Source organism: Muntiacus reevesi, chromosome 2 (genome assembly GCF_963930625.1).
Source record: "Muntiacus reevesi chromosome 2, mMunRee1.1, whole genome shotgun sequence".
Taxonomy (NCBI): Eukaryota; Metazoa; Chordata; class Mammalia; order Artiodactyla; family Cervidae; genus Muntiacus; species Muntiacus reevesi.
Genome location: NC_089250.1, coordinates 263,474,038 through 263,493,819, shown reverse-complemented (window position 1 = coordinate 263,493,819; position 19,782 = coordinate 263,474,038). Strand labels below are relative to the sequence as shown.

The window sequence follows — 19,782 nt, the reverse complement described above, 5'->3', positions numbered from 1 at the left end:
AGATAGAGAAGGCGGGAAGAGGAGGTTCAAAATCACAGCACCACCCCTGGTCTTCCAATTCCACCTGGTCCTGCCCCATGGGGAAGACACTAAGGGGTCAGGGGAGAAAAGGAATGCAGCCTTTGCATGTCCACATGGACCCTCTGGCACAGACGGGGGAAAAGGAGGTTTCCTCACCCTCCTCCTACTTACAGATGCTCCAGTCCTGCCCCAGGGCTGAGAATGTTGCAACTGGATCCTCTTCTACAAAGAGATATTGGACTGGTATCAAGACAGATCTCAACTGAATGAAATCTTGGAGTGGGGTATGTAAGAGAAGATCTTGGATGAGAGAGTTGGAAATTCAGAGTGGGACATGATTCAGCATCAATGACATGTAGTGTTGAAAGGGTTAGTCGCTTGGTCGTGTCCGATCCTTTGCGACCTCCTGCCTGTAGCCTGCCAGGATCCTCTGTCCCTGGGGTTTGTAAAATGATATGTGAACATTTGACAAATGCTTGAGCTGTCTTAGGAGAAATCCTGCTTGAGGGCCTTTCCCTTCTACACTCCCCTCCCTGGCCACCAAAGGGCGGCAGAGCTCCCCCACAGTCGGGCGACTCCACAGGGCAGCCCACCTCCTTCTCACTTAGCAGCTCCCACCGCCCAGCAGGCTCTGACCCTCAGCAACCTACTCCTCCCACGGTCCTCCCCACTCTCCCAGATCCCCACACTGGACTCTGTCAGCTCCTCCTCCCAGCCAGGCCCACCTGAAGGCCAGACTCCCCTCAGGTAGCTCTGCCCTCTCAGCCCCCTGTCCTTCTCTGCTGAGGGTCTGCTCACCCTTCACGTCTCAGGCAAAAGGTCCCTTTCTCAGGCCACCTGCGAACCCGCAGGTGACACCTTAGAAATGCTGTTTCAGCAGCCGCCCAGGTCACGTGCTTGCCCAGCCTGACTGAGACCCCAGGACCCCGGTGAGGCTGCCCCACCCACCCCAGTGTTGGCCTCTGCTGTGTTTTGGTCTGGGGTATCACAGCACAACGCACAGATCCAAACTTTCCAAATTTTGGTGGTAATTGTTCCCGTTCACAGAAACCCAGCTGGGCGCCCAGGGTCTTCCTGTTGTTTTCAAATATCTGAGAAGATTGCTTTACTCCCCGCAGGAAGGACACACTGACTCTGGAGGAGAGAAAGGGGTCACATGAGTGATGACTGGAGAGGGGCCTGACCTCCACCTTAGCTTGTCACCAGCCTGGCGTCTGTTTTCTGGGGCCGCTGCTGCTAAGTCACTACAGTCATATCTGACTCTGTGCAACCTCATAGAAGGCAGCCCACCAGGCTCCTCCATCCCTGGGACTCTCCAGGCAAGAATACTGGAGTGGGTTGCCATTTCCTTCTCCAATGCATGCATGCAGGCTATATCGCTTCAGTTTTGTCCGATCCTGTGCGATCCTATGGGCAGCAGCCCCCCAGGCTCCTCCGTCCACAGGATTCTGCAGGCAAGAATACTGGAGTGGGTTGCCACTGCCTTCTCCAGGGACAGAGACCCAGAAGCGGGTGTCAGGAGGAGCTGCAGGTTGCAGGTGAGAAGGGAAAGGTTTCCTGTGTGTCCTGGGAAGAGAGGAAGCTGGTGCTGGGGGGTGGGTTGACTGTGGGCTCCCTGGTCCTCGGGTCAAGTTCCAGAAGACTCTCCCTCTCTGTGCCTATTGCCTGAGCCTTGGTTCAGAAACTGTTCAGGTCCTCCTTGCCATTATAGGGCCTCCTCTGCCACCCTGGCTGATTTTTCTGAGGTCACTGTGATCTTTCCCATGGGTGGTTCCAGGCAGGGATGGGAGCTGGCACGGGAAGACCTCAACTGGTGTATGTTTTGTAAGTTATTCTTCACTGAACAGTAATTGTTGGAAACTGATGACAATAATAACATTTTATTGTGTCACCACAGAAAAAGACATAACCAGGTCAGTAGCCACTGTCCTACCCAGCACCTTTGGAAACTGACAAACCCCAGACTGTGGGATTCCTGGGAACACTCCTTCCTTCATCCCCAGGTATTAATACCTGGAGCCTGCTCCAGGCCCTGGGGTGTAACCAGGATCAGACAAGCCCCTGCCCTCACGGAGCCCATGCTCTGTGGGGAGGAAGACAGACAAGCGGAAAGATCTAGAATGTGCTGTCAGGCGCTGACAGGCTTCAGGCAGGAACCAGACAGCGAAGGTTCAGCAAGTGTACACGGAGGGTCTTTACAGCAGCTGGTCGTTGTGGGGGGCAGCTCCCAAGAGGCCCCTGAGTGTGAGCAGGTGTGTGAGGGCAGTGAGGGAGTGAGCCGGGGGACAGCTGGGGAAACAGAGGAAATACAGAGCCCAGAGGGGCCGAAGTGATGGGGGTCATGCTGCTGACCTTGAACCAGGAGGACACACACATACACATACACACACACACACATACACACGCACGCATGCACACACACATATACACACACACAGACACACACAGACAATATGATTCCCAGTCCAGCTGACATTCCATGACAGACTCCGGATGCACCAGACCCTTCCCCTTCAGTCCATCCCTCCAATATAATTAGCTCATTTCCAGGATTTTCTCTGGGTGTCTGCCTCCCCATCACAAGTCAAGTGTGTTCACCCACGACCCAGGTCTATCCTATTCTCTGGACTCCAGGACACAACCCACGGCTGACATGTCACACATGCTAAATATACTCTTTAAATAGTTAAGGGAATCCACATAACAGAAGCCAGACTCCCACCCTCCCCAGTGTGACACCAAGGGGTCAGAGAATATTCCTTTTGGACACAGGGGCACTCACATCTGAGTGGGAAGAGACCTGCAAGTGCCCACAGCTGCTCCAGGGCCGGACTCTATTCCTCCCTGAGTCAGGAGTGAGGACAGGGGCCTCTTATCTGTGAGGAGGCAGACCCTCTGCTCATTCCCAGATTATCACACCCACTCCCATCTCTACTCAGGAGAATCTTCTAGTCTCCCTGGAGGGCCTGGGCTAGCAGCTTGATTCCTTCTCCTTCTCTCGGAGACCTGACGTGGCTCAGACTCCTGATCCTCCACCCGAGGGAGTGACCACGGGGCAGGGGAGCCCCAGCGTGAACTCACAGGAATTGGGAGCAGCTCCTCATCCCCAAGGTCCCTGATCTGGGGGGACACCTGTGGTCCTTGGAGACATCTCAGTCCCCAAAGCATCCTGGGAAAGGAAGGGAACTTCCAGAGCAGCGTGGCACAGGGGAACCCAGCTTCTGCAGTTGCTCCATCTCAGGGGGACTGGGGTCCCGTGGGGGAGGTGGAGCTGCCCCAGGTCCCGGCGCTGTGGGGAGGCCGAGAGCAGACCACCGATGGGGACACAGAGAACTAGGGCGCAGCCCCAGTGCTGAGAGGTGGGGAAGGACAGGGCATTCTGGGGTCCAGCCCACAGGCCGCCACCCTCGCCCCAAAGCCCAGAGACTCCCCACCGACCCTTCCTTTGAAGCTTCAGGGACTAAGAGCTCCTCCTGAGCACACGTCCACCTGGATGGACGGTTCTCCTGCCACTGAATAACGCCCATCCTCTCCCTGGGCTCACCCTGCGCTGGGATGGAGTCAGGAAGTCTAATGACCCACATTGACCTGCACCCTGGCTGAGAGCCCCTAGTCTGGAGGTCAGCGCCCCCCTCTGCCCAGGGCACAGAGCCGGCTCACACCCATTGGCTTTTGCACCCCTGTGCCGCCCCTAATATTGTCCCCAGGTCTGCTCATGACCTCCAGGGGGCGATATGGGGCCACACAGAAGATAACAGGTGAACTTTGTTTGGCTAAGGAGGTGGAGAAGGAGCCATCCCTGATGGAAATCAGTCTCCTGATTTCCATCCCTCCCTCTAAACATTGGTCCCGACCCTTAAGGGCACCAGGGAACGGATTCATGGAAGACAGTTGCAGAGTGGTGGGGGTGATTTGGGGACAATTCAAGCGCATTACAACCACTGTGCACTTATATCTATTATTATTACATCAACTCCACATTAGATCATCAGGCGTTAGACCCCAGGGGACCCCTCCTCTAACAGACCCTCAGGGCCCCTCCTGTGTGCCCACACTATGCTGCCCAACCTTCTAGGGGCCTATGGGCACCCATGCCAGCTTCCATCCCTGCCTGGAACCACCCATGGGAAAGATCACAGTGACCACAGAAAAATCAGCCAGGGTGGCAGAGGAGGCCCTATACTGGCAAGGAGGACCTGAACAGTTTCTGAACCAAGGCTCGGGCAACAGGCACAGAGATGGAGAGTCTCCTGGAACTTGACCCGAGGACCAGGGAGCCCACAGTCAGCCCACCCCCCAGCACCAGCTTCCTCTCTTCCCAGGACACACAGGAAACCTTTCCCTTCTCACCTGCAACCTGCAGCTCCTCCTGACACCCGCTTCTGGGTCTCTGTCCCTGGAGAAGGCAGTGGCAACCCACTCCAGTATTCTTGCCTGCAGAATCCTGTGGACGGAGGAGCCTGGGGGGCTGCTGCCCATAGCATCGCACAGGGTCGGACACAACTGAAGCGATATAGCCTGCATGCATGCATTGGAGAAGGAAATGGCAACCCACTCCAGTATTCTTGCCTGGAGAGTCCCAGGGATGGAGGAGCCTGGTGGGCTGCCTTCTATGAGATCGCACAGAGTCAGTCACGACTGAAGTGACTTAGCAGCAGTAGCAGCAGCGGTCCCAGAAAACAGACGCCAGGCTGGTGACAAGCTAAGGTGGAGGTCAGGCCCCTCTCCAGTCATCACTCATGTGGCCCCTTTCTCTCCTCCAGAGTCAGTGTGTCCTTCCTGCGGGGAGTAAAGCAATCTTCTCAGATATTTGAAAACAACAGGAAGACCCTGGGCGCCCAGCTGGGTTTCTGTGATCGGGAACAATTACCACCAAAATTTGGAAAATTTGGATCTGTGCGTTGTGCTGAGAGACCCCAGACGAAAACACAGCAGAGGCCAACACTGGGGTGGGTGGGGCAGGCTGGGCAAGCACGTGACCTGGGCGGCTGCTGACCAACATTTCTAAGGTGTCACCTGGGGGATCACAGTCTTCATGAAGGTCCACAGGTGATTCCCAGGCACTGCGGGGATGACGTCCCTGTGACAAGAGTTCCTGACGCACCCCCCACCCCCAGGCTCCTGCTCTGAAGAGAAAGGCCAGAAGGGGATGAGGGAGGGCAGTCGGGGAGGCTGAGTGTCCATCTGATCCAGATCATGGGGGCCCCGGACCCGGACACCCCAAGGCTGTGATTTTCCAGACAAGGGTGTGTGTGTGTGTGCATGTGTGTGCATGTGTGTGTATAGGTGTGTGTAGATGTTTGTGTGTAGCTGTATGTGTAGGTATGTGTGTGTAGGGATGTGTGTGTGCGTGTGTAGCTGTGGGTGTGTGTAGTTGTTTATGTGTGTAGGTGTCTGTGTGTGTGTGTGTGTGTGCGTAGGTGAAGAATCACTGCTCTAGAAGGCAGAGGACTCAGCAGAGCTCAGGAAATAGAAACAAACAGAAGGGGAAGGGGGCGGGGCCACTAGGGAGGGAAGGATGAGCGGGGAGGGAGTGGGAGGGGCCTGGGCAGAGGCCCCGCCCCCGGGCCACGTGACCCAGCCAAGTGCTCCTGCCCAGGGAGGAGGCCCAGCACAGAGCGGGAAGGACCGCAGCGCTCACACAGCGACTGCAGGGCCTGTGAGCGTTTCTGCACCGGAAGTTCTCCTCAGAGAGAGGGGCCCCGGACAGCAGGCCCCATGGGGCCCCCGTCAGGCCCTGGAAGCAGGAGGCGTGTCCCCTGGAACAGGCTCCTCCTGGCAGGTGAGAGGGGACAGTTTTCAGGGAGTGGGCAGAGACTGGAGAGCAAGAGACTGGCTGGTCTCTGGGGGAGACGGGGCTCTGAGAGGGGACAGAGGACTTCTGTTCAGGCCTGAGGGCAGAGGGCGGGGAGCAGGGAGGGTGGGGGCTCAGCCCCAGGGGACTCTCCATGAACTAGAGTTGGTGAGGGGCGGGAAGACCTCAAATGGTGTAGGTTTTGTGAGTTATTCTTCGCTGAGCAGTAATTGTTGGAAACTGACGACAATAATAACATTTTATTGTGTCACCACAGAAAATGACATATCCAGGACAGTAACCACTGTCCTTATCCCGCACCCTTAGAAACTGACAAACACCAGGCTGTGGGATTCCTGGGAACACTCCTTCCTTCATCCCCAGGTGTTAATACCTGGAGCCTGGTCCAGGCCCTGGGGTGTAACCAGGATCAGACAAGCCCCTGCCCTCACAGAGCCCTCACTCTGTGGGGAGGAAGACAGACAAGCAAAGAGATCTAGACTGTGCTGTCAGGCGCTGACAGGCGTCATGCAGGACCCAGACAGGGAAGGGTCAGCAAGTGAACACGGAGGGTCTTTACAGCAGCTGGTCGTTGTGGGGGGCCGCTCCCCAGAGGCCCCTGAGTGTGAGCAGGTGTGTGAGGGCAGCGAGGGAGTGAGCCGGGGGACAGCTGGGGAAACAGAGGAAATACAGAGCCCAGAGGGGCTGAAGTGATGGGAGTCATGCTGCTGACCTTGAACCAGGAGGACACATGCACATACACACGCCCACACACATACACACACACACACATATACACAAAGACACATACACACATATATGCACACACATATATACACACATACAGACAGACACCCAGATACATACACATACACACACACAGACACACATACATATACACGCACACACACATATACACACACAGCCTCACACAGTATAAAAACACACCAAGGCTGAGGGATGAAGAAACCTGCTCAGGACCCAGGGCACCATTTTCCCATCCCCCACACAGGTCAGAATATTAACTGATTTCTCTTTCTTCCCTCCTAGTCTCACTCTTAACCTTCCGGCCCCCCCCAACACTGCACAGCTCACTATTGAAACGGTGCCCCCCCTTGCTGCAGAAGGGACGGATGTCCTTCTACTTGCCCACAATCTGCCAGAGAATCCTCTAGGCTATGCCTGGTACACAGGAGAAAGAGTAGGAAACAGCCAGTTAATTGAATCATACAGAGTAGCCACTAATGTAACTACCAAAGGGCCTGCACACAGCGGTCGGGAGACACTTTACCCCAATGGAACCCTGCTGATCCAGCACGTCACCCAGAAAGACACAGGATCCTACACACTGCTCATCACAAGGGATGATTTACAGACAGAAAGACAGACTGGACACCTCCACGTACACCGTGAGTCCCTCTTCTCTGACCTTGGGGTGTTGGGCGAGGTGAATTCTGTTCACACACACAGGACTGACAGACCGGGATGGTGCTTCCATCCCCCTCTGCATGATGTCCTGTGTTGGGGTTTGAACATTTAGTGCAGGACCCACGCTGTGGAGACAAACTCCAAAGGGTCAGAAATGCTTTCCAGGAACCCAGACCCTGCAGACACAGTGTAGACAGAGGTTCTGTCTGATGGGAGGGACTCAGCCGAGGGAGAGGCCCCCTAGGCCCCTCCCTGCTACCATGACCCTGAGGAAGACCCTGCAGGACTTGGTGAAGACCTAGCCTGAGGGACCCCAGGGATCCTCACAGAGAAGCTCAGCCCCAGGAAGGCCCTCCCAGACCCTGTCCCAGGGCTCCTGCCTCCAGTGACACTGGGAAGCCTGTGCCAAATCCCTAGGCTCCTAAGCTGGTCACCAGCAAAGGCTCAGCCCTGAGAACCGCATCCCCGCAGGGATGCAACCTGATCCTGCTTCATGAGACTTTCACATAGGTACAGGGTCCCCGGGCTGTTAGTCAACTTCCCTGGGGGACTGGGAGACTCCAGAGAAATCTCAGCATCCCCAGGGAGGAACAGAGAGAAGCAGCTCCGGGCAGCTCCTCATCCCCTGGGTGCATCCCAGGGAACGCTCTCATGAGGCTGGTTGATGAAACCAGGACAGACGCCAGATGGTCTCTGAATCCCACCCAGGTCTGTCCACCACTAAACGCTGCTGCACAATCAACCCCCGAGGAAGTCTGTGCTTCTCCCAGACATAGAGCAGGTGGCCTCACACTCTCTGAGCTCAGCTCCACATGCATTTGTCTTGCCATACACAAACCTGCCTTATTCTTTAAAGACTCTGTCTGATTGGCAAGCGAAGGATGCCAGTTTTGTTTAAAGATGTTTCTAGAGGATGCAAAGGTATAAAGAAAGGGAAGGTGTTGGTCGCTCAGTCATGTCCCACTCTTTGCTACCCCAGGAACTATAGCCCAGCAGGCTCCTCTGTCCTTGGAATTCTCCAGGCAAGAATACTGACTGAGTAGCAATTCCCATCTCCAGGGGATCTTCCCAACCCAGGGATTGAACCCAGGTCTCCTGCACTGGCAGGCAGATTCTTTACTCTCTGAGCCACCAGGGAAACTCGGGGGCAATGTTCTGTCTGTTATCTGCACAGCGGTGCTACCCACACCCGTCATCACCAGCAACAACTCCAGCCCCTGGGAGCACGAGGACACTGTGGTGTTAACATGTGGACCTGAGACCCAGAACACCTCCTACATGTGGTGGATCAACTATCAGAGCCTCCACAGCAGCACCAGGCTGGAGCTGTCTGAGGACAAGAGGACTCTCACTGTGTTCAGTGTGACAAGGAATGACACAGGACCCTATGTGTGTGAAGCCCAGAACCCAGGGAGTGTCCGCCGCAGTGACCCATTCACCCTGAAGGTCCTCTGTGAGTAACCTCTGTTCCTATGTGATCTGGGCTGCCCACACAAATGAACGCTGCCAGAGCCAATCCCATACCCATCCCTCTCAGGTCTGAGTACATGGGCCGTCACTCCTGGACACCAAGACTGGCCATGACTTCCTGTCCCAGACAAGTCCAGGCAGGTCCACCTTGAATCAAGACATGGAGGGGATGGGCTGCTCTCTCTTGGTGCCTGAGGATCACCAGAATATGATGGGAGAAACACATTAACATCAGACTCACAATGAGTGAGCATGAAGAGTAATGATTGCAAATTGTTCAGAGTATGTGAACAGCTCAGAAGGACTCAGGGGCCCTAATACAGACCAGGAACTTCCCTTCCCTCTGATTGCACCATGTGTGGCTTTATGCTCTTTTGCTCCAAATGATGTGGACACCCTACCACTTCCCCCTCAGATTCCTCTTACCACCCAGGGGGAAACCTCAGTCTTTCCTGCCACACAGCCTCTAACCCAGCCACACAGTGCTCCCGGCTTGTCAATGTGAGGCCCAGGTTCTCTTTATTCCCAGTCATAACAAGTACTCTCAGATCCTACACTCCCTGACTGGCCTGGATAGCCCCACAGTCAGAAAATCAAGGTTCCCAAGGCTGATACCGCAGAGCTGTCCAATATTAGAGTGTTGTCCCAGCAACCAGGCAAGGGTCCGCCTGGTGTGATCTGGGGGTCAGAGGAGATGTGCGATCATCTCTCCCATTGTCACCTGAAGAGACCCAGGGCCTTCCTTACAGGCGCCTGTACAGAGGTCACTGGGCCCCGAGACTGAGGAGGCAGCATGGCTCAGGCCCCTGACCCCCTCTCAGCAGTCACCCCTCTGTCTCTCCACAGACCCAGTGGCACGGCCCTCCCTCCAAGCCAACAGCACCACAGTCACAGAACATGAGGGTCCCGTGGTCCTGACCTGCCTCACAGATGAAACTGGGGTCTCCATACGCTGGTTCTTCAAAGGCCAGAGTCTCCTCCTCACAAGGGGGATGACACTGTCCCTGGACAATAGCACCCTCACCATAGACGCGGTCAGCAGAAAGGATGCCGGGGATTATCAGTGTGAGGTCTCCAACAGGGCCAACTCCAGAAAAAGTGACCCGCACAGGCTGAGTGTGACCTGTGAGTAACCATCATTGCTTCTGGTGTTAGTCGTTCAGTGCTGTCCAACTCTTTGTGACACCATGGACTTGAGCTCACTTTGTCCATGGGATTTCCTGGGAATGAATCCTCAGGTGGGTTGCCGTTCACTACTCCAAGGTATCATCCTGACCCAAGGATCGAACCCATGTCTACTGCACTGCAGGCACTGTTTTCCATATAAGCCACCAGTGAAGCCCATTTTAACCTGGATAACCTTCCTTTATTAATTCCACCAGGAATTAGCCTATCATCTCATTTCCTTCACTTCAAGCAATTGGAATGTGTGCTGTCTCTCCCCTCCTCATCCCCTGATTTCTCCTGGCCCTCTGCTGTGAAGCCTCATTCCCCAGACCGCTGGAAGCAGCACTAAAACCAGTACCTGGGATTCCTGGGCAGTCAGTGGTTAAGACTCCACCTTCCACTGCAGGGATTCCCGTGACCTCCTCCAGGGGATCTTCCCCACCCAGGGACTGCATCCGTGGCTCTTGTTGGTCAGGCGGGTTCTTTACTAGTGCCACCTGGGGAGCCCCAGTGAGTCATGAACCTAAATCTCCTTTTTCTTGTGTGTACAGTGGTATTTATGAGGCACTTTGTAGAGTGAATTCACTTTGTGAGTACGCGCTCCCATGAAGGTGGGAATCACAGCAGACGTGTCTTCAGGCAGTAAGTGTTCAGTATGTTGGTTGGCACTGTTGTGATTACAGGCTTGCTGTCACATTCAGCTCCAGGTCCCTCCACTTGTCTGTCTTAGTTGCACCGCCGTCTCTACAGTGGAAGCGACACCATTTCCTCACAGGATGGGCGGTGGCCGTGAGTGGTGAGAGATGGGGGCCTTGAGGACTGTGATTTGCGAAACATAAACTCCCATGAGTCTGTGTTGCCTGTTGGTCGGTTAGGTCTCTGCTTACAGTGCTGTCACGTTCTCTAGTTTCTCACTGAAATTCTCTCGGATGCTGTGTCCCTTACTGAAAGTGGGGTGTTGTAGTGTCACTGTTATGGCAGAGCTCTTTCTCCCCTCAATCCTGTCCATTTTTGATTCACAACTCTGGTGGTGTTAGGTGCATGATGCTTATGATTGTTTGATTTCCTTGATGGATGGAAACTATTCTTGAAATGTAAGGTCCTAATGTCTCCTGCAGGCTTTTTTTTTGGCTTAGAGATGATTATATCAGACACTCATACAGCCACCACAATTCTCTTTGTTTAACTATTTGCATAGAATATATTTTCCTTACTTCAACCTTCTATGTCTCTGTATCTAAAGAGAGTCTCTTGAAGACAGTAAAGAGAGGGTTATAATTTTTATCCATTCGGTCAACCTCTGCCTTTAATTTGAAGGTTGAGGCTACCTATCATTCACATACTTCCTGATAATAAGAACTTCACCCATCTAGCTACTTGCCATATGTCCTCCATGCTTTATTCATTAGTTGCTCTATTACTTCCTGTTTGGTATTTAGGTGATTTCCTTTCATACGTGTCATTTTGATTCTATTCTTCCACTTTCCAATGTATTCCAGTTCTTTTCTTAGTGCCTAACTTGAAGATGACAGTTACATCTTAAACATATATCTATCGAGTTGACATACCAACTAGATTCTATGATGTATAATACAAACAGTGTGCTCCTATACATCTCCATTCCCCCCATTCTATACACTTATTGTCATATATTTCAGCCATCTGTATACAATGTATGCCGACTATATAGATTTATAAATATCGTTTCATGCAATACCTTTGAAATAAAAAACAAGAACAAGCGATTACATAAAAGACAATAATACTGGCTTAAGATAGCTATCTATTGTGTCCCTTTGACCACTCTTCTTCATGTATCCCTATGGCTCTGCGTTACTGTGTGATGTTTGTTCAGTCATCTTAAAGGATTCCTTTTACATTTCATACATGCCATGTCTCCAAGGAATAAACTCCAAGGAATAAACTCCCTCGACTGTTGTTTATCTGGGAAAGTCCTAATTTGAGCTTCATTGAAGGAGAGTTTCTCTGTACATTGCTTTCCTGGTTGACAGTCTTCCTTTGTACGACTTAAATCAGGCATCTCAATACCTTCTGGCCCTGGCCTCTGATGTGAAATTTGCTTTTCACCTTATTGAAGATCCACCGGACATGATGAGTCACTTCTCTCTGGCTGCGTTTTTCACTTCCTCTTTCCCTCGGTCTTTCAACAATTTGACTATATTGTGTCACAGTGTCTATATCTTGAGTTATCCTTTTTTGGAGTTCCTTAACCATCTCTACTATGTGATCTCATCTAGTTTGGGAAGTTTTAAACCATTACTTTTTTATATCTTTTTTCATTGCATTTTTGTCTCTCTTCTACTTCAAGAACTGCCACACTGCATATGTTTGTGCACTTGATGGAGTTCTGCATAATACTTTGCATGGAGTCACGATTCATCTTTATTTTTCCTTTCTACTCCCCAGTCTGAATAACTTCTTTTTTTTCTGTCTTCATGTGTACTGATTCTTTCCTCTACCTGCTCAAATGTGATGAGAAGTCTCCCTTCTAAGTTATTGTTTTCAGTTCTTTTACTTCAGCTCCAGGTTTTCTTTGACCCTGTTTAAATAATTTAACAGTGAGGAAGAACACATCTTACTTGAGAAGCAGGTTCTCCTCAGACCTACCCAACATGGAGACAGCCAGCCTCCCACACTAAGGACTCCAGTGCTTTAGACATGGACCTTGATTATATAGCTACCCAGGTCAATCTCAGACAAGCACCTTCGGAGTACAAAACCACACCAGAGAAGAGGTTAGTTTTGGACCCTGAGAAGGAAGGCTCATCCGAAGGGGCTCTCAGATGGCACGAATCGAAGAAGTGGACTTGTTCTCACGTGTGACGTATCCTCTACCCTCTCTAGGGGCTTCTCAGGTGGGGCTAGTGGTAAAGAACCTGCCAGCCAATGCTGATGCAGGAGACTAAGGGATGCAGGTTTGATCCCTGGGTCAGGAAGATCCCCTGGAGGAGGAAATGGCAACCCACTCCAGTATTCTTGCCTGAAGAATTCCATGGACAGAGGCACCAATCCAAATGATCAGGAACCACAGACAAAGGTCATGCTGTTTGGTAGTCAGTCACTCCCTCTTAGAAATCCCATCAGCTTTCCAATCTGGGTGCAGACAGACCAAGTGATATGGGGACATGCATCCAATGGTCAGTGAATCGATGAGCAGAGTTTACGGATCACTGAGAAGATGATGCTGTCCCAGACAATCAACAGTGTCAGGACAGAGGATGCAGGGTCCCACCTGTGTAGGGTCTCTTCCCAGTCAGAGTCTGCAGATGTGACCCCAGCTCCCCAGCTGAGCACTCTAAGTGACCCTCAACACCTCTACATCTTCTCTTGTAATTTCACTGGAAGTGGGTGTGTAATGAATGCAAAAAATGAGGATGTAGTCTCCTTTCAGAGCCTGTAGAACAATGTGTTTATTTAATTATGCAAAACTTAGCTAATTTTGTCATAGTTTGGTTATTATTTGTGAGAATTGTTTGACTGTAGGCAAAGCACTGGATCTTGTGGCTCAGTTTCCCTGTCTGTAAAACTGGAGAAGAAGAGCTGGATCTTAGGGCTGCTGTGAAGATGTTCACTAGGAAGTGAATGAGATTAAAATTCTTCCCTGGGTACCTACATAGAGTGAGCATGCAAGAAATGTTTTCACAGGTGATATTTTGGTTTTCAACATTTTGGGTTTTGGCTCTAGTGTTAAACAGCTTGGTTACATTTTGGTTTCATCTGGTCCTAGTTCTATGACTTGCATTCCTTTATTGAAGCATGTGTGTCTCAAATCTATATATGCACAGCGGGGATGACAACCCCTCCCTCGTGGGGATGGAAAGATCAGAACAAATGGGTGTGAAGGATTTCCCACTGTGCTGGTCGCACAGGAGGACCTGGAAATAGTTCATTAATATTATTACTACTAATCAATGTTGAGTGGACTGGAGAGGAGCTATCCTCAAAGACCAACAATTGTTACGGAAACAAAAGGACAGAGGGAGGGGTATAATGTGAGAAGAAAAGAGTCCTTCAAAGGAAAATGAACAGGACATGGAAATGGCTACAGTGAGAGAATGGAGAGCTAGAGCAAGTCCATGGTTTCAGATTTGATAAAGAGTAAAACGATGCAAGCACGTGCAGTGGGAGAGTCAGGAGGACACTGTGATGACAAAACACACAGCCCTCAGAGCGTTTTCCTCCTAACCAGGACCTCTCCCTGTAAGACTCCTCGGGATATTCCCTCCAGTGACTCGGACCCCACTTCCCCTCTCTCTTTCTCTCCTGCTTTCAGGGCAAGAAAACACCCAAGCGCTCAATGTGGGGACCATTGTTGGCATCGTGATTGGGCTCCTGCTTGTGCTGACACTGGTGGCTGCCCTGGGATGTTTCATTTTCCTTCACAGGTACAGTGGCATTCCCAGATTCTGCTCCTGCCCCCAGGTGACCCTAGTCCTAGAGAAAGGACACTCCATCCTCCCATTCTCGGCCTGGATCTCCAGGACCTCCCCACTGCCCTGTGGATATTCTCTCTCATCCTTCAGTTCCTCCCTCACCAGGTATTGACCTGTGGTGGCTTCCTTAACACCATCCTCATTTATTTTGTTATTTAGTCGCGAAGTTGTGTCCAACTTCTTTGCCACACCATGGACTCCACTGTCCATGGAATGTCCCAGGCAAGAATACTAGAGTGGGTTGCCATTTCCTTCTCCAGGGGCTCTTCCTGACCCAGGAATCGAACCCACACCTCCTGCATTGGCAGGTGGATTCTTTACCTCTGAACCCCCAGAGAAGCCTCATCTATCAGTTAACACAATTAAGACCCCTCCTTGTCCTAGTTCCCTGGCAGGTAGTAAGTACTCAGGAAAAGGTATGTCTTCCCATATATTTAAATCCAGCTACTCTGATGAGGGGCTGTCACAGTTCCAGGATCTGAGGGTTGTCCTCGCCAAGTCCACACTTGGCCAGAGAATGGAAGTCTGGACAGGCCAAGTGGGGTCAAATGCCCCCACGTGGCCGATGCATTAACAACAGCCCCTGATGCATGAAACAGAACATTGTGCCAGGTCAGCAGGAGGTGGGATGTCTTTACACTCAAGGTCCAGGTAATGGAGACAGAGGACAAGGCCACTGTCCCATTTCAGCACCTCCTGGATGAGGGCAGGTGGCCACAGCAGCGACACTGCACTCAGTGAGATCCCAGAGTCACTGGCTTCCCCTTTCCTCCCCACGCACTGGCCCTGCTCTCTCCACAGGCGTGATGTATCCACTCAGACAAAGCTTTAGATGGATGGATGCCTTTCGCAGAGCCTTGGTCCCTTTGCTGGCCACTTTCTCCCGAACCCTATTAGCCTATGCACCTGCCCCTCTGGACTCGGGGCAGATATGGCTTCTTAAGGACTTTCCTCAGCGTCCTTGCTGGGCCCTCCCCTCTAAGCAGCCTTGGTGGAGAAAGGAGCTGTCCAGCCTCTGCTTGGACATGGGATCCTCCTGTCCCATGTTCTGACAGCAAAGCCTTGACCTCCCTCTACGCTTCTCACAAATAAGCCTGTTGCTTTTTTTTTCCTAACCCCGGTTGCCTGCACCACAACAGAGGGAACTGGCCTCCAGCGTCCACCTCAGGTGAGTGTCTGTTCAGCCCAGGACAGCGGGGAGCCCCGATCAGGCCCTGCCACATCTCTTCCTGCATGCCACCCCCAGGGTCTCTGCTCCTTTCTCTGGGACTTCAGAACAGGGGACCCCTAATGCCTAGGCTGCTTCTCCTATGGCTTATAGTCCTGGCAGGCCCCCTCGCCCTCACTGGGGCTTGAAATTGCCAGAGTGTCTCTCCCTTCGTGGGGATCTTTCTCCCATAGTTCACCAGAAGGTGGACATCCAGTCTCTCCCTCGGAGAATGGGCTAAGCTTCCTCACACGCCCGGTGCTAAGTCCTATTTCTTCTCCCAGGACGTGGTCCCTCTGGCAGCTCTGTTTCGCACGTAAGTACATCCTTTCCTTGTCTTTTCTCCCCAGCATGCCCGCTTCACAGGCTCAGGGCAGGGGGACTGTCCAACCCTGAAGCACTGTAAGACACCCTTCACTCGAGGGCAGTTGAAAATCGTTCAGTCGTGTCTGACTCATGTGACCCCATGGACTGTAGACGGCCAGGCTCCTCTGTCCATGGATTTCTCCAGGCAAGAATACTGGAGTGGGTTACCATTGCCTTCTCCAGGGGATCGAGCCTCGGGCTCCCGCTCGCAGGCAGATTCTTTGACTTCTGAGCCACCAGGGAAGCTCATGAAAGTAGTTAGGACATGGCAAGTCCCACCAAGCTGGGAGCTGGATGCGCTTCAGGGGCATGACCGCCCACCACCTCATCCTGAGGCTGCCCTGGTCCCCTGACTTGACCTCAGGAGAACCTTGGAGTCGAGCCAGGAAGAAGGTGGGCACGGGATCATCAGTCAGGGGAGCCAGGCTAACAAGGGTGGCAAACAGAGCCCAGATAGGATTTGTGGTGGGGGCTGCAGGCTTGGAGATGGCTGCACGGGAGAAATGACTCTCCTTCCCTCTTTCCCTATGCCCGTTCTCTCCCGTGCCCAGGCCTCCCTACCTGATGCCAGATCACCAGTTCCCATCTACCAGGTGAGTTTGGGGATCCATGCTCTGGTCCCATATCCCAAGGGGCTCAGGAAATGCCCCATGCACACCTGGCTGTGATTGGAGGTCCAAGAAATAGCAGGAAAGATGGGAAAAGTGAGGAGGAAGAGGGGGGTCTGGGCCAAAAACCTCTGATAAAACCAGACCCCCCCCACAGAGCAGCCCTGGGGGACCTGGGGCCGGGAATCCCTGGTAAGTCATCTGAGAAGGTTACATGAGTTCCGAGGCATGTGTTTTCTTTTGCAGGAATTACTACGCCCCGACACAGATGTTTACTGTCAAATCAACCACAAAGCAGATGTGGGTCATTAGTTCCTCTAGACACATCTCCTTACAGATTGTGGGAAAGAGCTTACCAGAGACCCAAGACCTAAGTGAGGTCAAGAGGTGGAGCCTGAGGCAGAGAACCAGCTCTGAGACCTGAGGCTATTTGGGAACCTGGGGCCAGGCTCAGGGTCCTCCTGAATTCCTGGAGACACTGACAGGCTGCCTTGAACCCTGAATGGACCAGAACTCAGGCTGCGATCCCCACAGTGGGGGGAGGTTTCAACAGGGCAAGAGACTGGCCTGTGACCCAGTGTGACCAGCTGAGAGATCTGCAAAAAGGGCACTTTCCTTCCCCTGCTTGCAAAATATACTGCCCTTGAGTCCTGTCCAACAAGAAGTTCAGCTGAATGTCTGCTCCTGTTTCTCCATGGTCCCACAGGGAAAGTATTAGCCTTGGTTACCTGACCTCCCCATCTATTCCCTGCGGGAAAGCAAGGGGAAGGCTGTGAGAATGGGGTGGGGGGCATGCTAACAGGAAAGGAGGGTCACCAGACCCTTCGCAGCCACACGGGCACTCGGCAGTCCTCACACTGCCCTGGGGTCCCAGGCACCTCCCAGTGCTTGCTCACTTGGAATGGAGTCTCTGGGGCACAGATTGTGGGACCACCTGAGACCCACTAGAACACGAGTCAGGAAGGAAGGACGAGTCGTGTGTGAGACACATATTCTGGGTGAGGCCCCTGTGCAACCTCTTGGCATCCTGAGCGCTCTGGTCCTCCTCACCAGGCCCTGCTGGCCCCAACTGGTGGCTGCCTCCAATGAGTTTTTGTTGTTCAGTTGCCAAGTTTTTCTGAGTCTTGGGGACCCCATGGACTGCAGCACCCCAGGCTTCCCCATCCTTCACTGTCCCCTGGAGTTTGCTTCAACTAATCTCCACTGAGTTGGAGATGGGGTGGGAACTTTTGTCTGTCCACAGACCCAGGACCAGAATGCCTTCTCTATCCGTGGGTTTCTGTTGATTCCCTAATGACCTGAACCCTGAGGTCATTGTTCGCTCTGGGGTGACAGGGGAGCAATCAGAGTCACCGAAAGGAAGGACCCAGAAGCCATGCTCTGAGAAAGGCCCTCCCAGGAACTTCCCGTGACCTCTATCCACTTCCTGTTGGTTTCCACTTTGTTCTCCAACGTGGGTCATGAGGCCATCCCTCTCTCTCTCTCTCTCCCTCTCTCTCTCTCTCTCTCTCTCTCTCTCTCTCTCTCTCACACACACACACACACACACACACACACACACACACACGAGCCTAAGGGTGGAGTTGCAGGGCTCTACCTAAAAATCAACCTGGCTACCACGGCAAAAGACCCACCTGTCTCCTCCTCAAAGTGTCCCAAGGGCCTTTCCCACCCGCATCTCACCTGAAGCCCCCACCACACACCTGGGCTAACAGTTCTGTCTGTCCCTGAGGTCCCTGGGATAGGTCCTGTTCTCATATAGGTCTGCTCAGGTCTCCCCCACACTCACACAAATATAGCTGGTGTGTGCACTAAGGCACAGAACCCACATTTGACAAGCATGCTCGGCCAGTGGCAAGTGTCATTTGTGCTGAGATGAGATGAGAGGTAAGAGAAACCACCTGCAAAGCTTCCGATCATGATTTAGGTCTGAATAACTCCTTATCCCCCAGGCACATAGTCTTGGATTAGACAAGGTCACACCTCTTGACCTTCCTTATCATGCTATAACAAATGACCACAAATTTAGTGGCACAAATCTACCCAAATCAAGGTGCCAATATGACCCTGTTCTTTCTGGATTCTACAGACAGTTCATTTCCTTGCTTTTCCAAGCTGTGAGAGGCTGCCTGCTTTCCTGGGTTTGTGGCCCCTTCCTGCATCTTCTGTGCCACAATGGAACTTCCTGACGCTCCCCCAAGCTCTCCTTCCATCATCCCATCTCCTCTGGCTCTGCCTCTCCTGCCTTCATCTTTCATTCATAAAGAATATTAATGAAGTAATGGGCTCAGCCAAATATATTGCCAACATAATCTCCCAGTCACGTGATCTGAATCTCTTCTGTAGGTTTCCTTAATCGTGGGGCACATTCTCAGATTGTGGACTTGAGCTTGTGGACATCTCTTAGGGTTCTGTGCTCTGTCTACCACACCTCTCAAGGCGTGGTCATCATCTTCCCTCCCTGCAATGTGGCTTGGGCAGCTTGGGACTTTGTCATGCTGATGTGGGGTCACGTCCTGCCATGACATCCACAGAAATCTCATCGGCCCTAGGCCTGGAGATCGAGGCCTGTCCACACTCCCTGTAGCAGTCCCCACCTCTTCTTTTCTGTGAAGTGAAACTTGCTCAGTCTATCCAACTCTTTGCAACCCCATGGACTGTAACCCTCCAGACACATCTGCCATGGGATTCTCCAGGCAAGAATACTGGAGTGGGTATCCATTCCCATCTCCGTAGGCTCATCAAACCCAGGTCTCCCGCATTGCAAGAAGATTCTTTACTATCTGAGCCACAGGGGAGCATCTTCTTCACTAGCAATGCCCACTTTTTCAGAATGAAAAGAAAGCAGATAGGACTCAAAGACCACAGCTCCCAACCGCTAGGTAGCCTGTGTTCGTCAGCACCATGGACAGTGTCTCTGCGTTGCTCATCCCAGGGGCTGCAGCAAGGCTCAATGGGAAGGGACGGCTGGATATCCTGCCAATTTCTATTCTATAAGAAATTAAATAACATTTAATTCTAAACTATTCTTATTATTTTTATTTTGTTTTAAATTTCTGGCTGCACTGGGTCTTTCTTCATTGCTTTTCCACCGGTTTTCTCTAGTGCAGTGACCAGGGGCTACTCTTCGTTGTGATACACTGGCTCCTCATTGTGGTGGCTTCTCTATTCCCGAGCATGGGCTCTGGGCAAGTAGACTTCAGTCGTTGCAGCTCGTGGTCTCTAGAGCACAGACTCAGTAGTTCTGATGCATGGCTTTAGTTGCTC

The 19,782-nt window shown here is 52.3% G+C and overlaps 1 protein-coding gene across 1 annotated transcript; it reads left to right on the top strand.

The window, feature by feature from the left end:
* Window positions 1–5,673: 5,673 nt before the first annotated feature.
* LOC136161385 (carcinoembryonic antigen-related cell adhesion molecule 7-like) lies at window positions 5,674–17,129 on the top strand. The gene is given in 10 exon segments (XM_065926212.1): window positions 5,674–5,803; window positions 6,866–6,880; window positions 6,883–7,224; window positions 8,418–8,696; window positions 9,560–9,838; window positions 14,175–14,286; window positions 15,474–15,502; window positions 15,826–15,857; window positions 16,459–16,500; window positions 16,762–17,129. Coding segments are annotated over 10 exon segments (1,260 nt in total). The 5' UTR covers window positions 5,674–5,739; the 3' UTR covers window positions 16,828–17,129.
* Window positions 17,130–19,782: the final 2,653 nt, after the last annotated feature.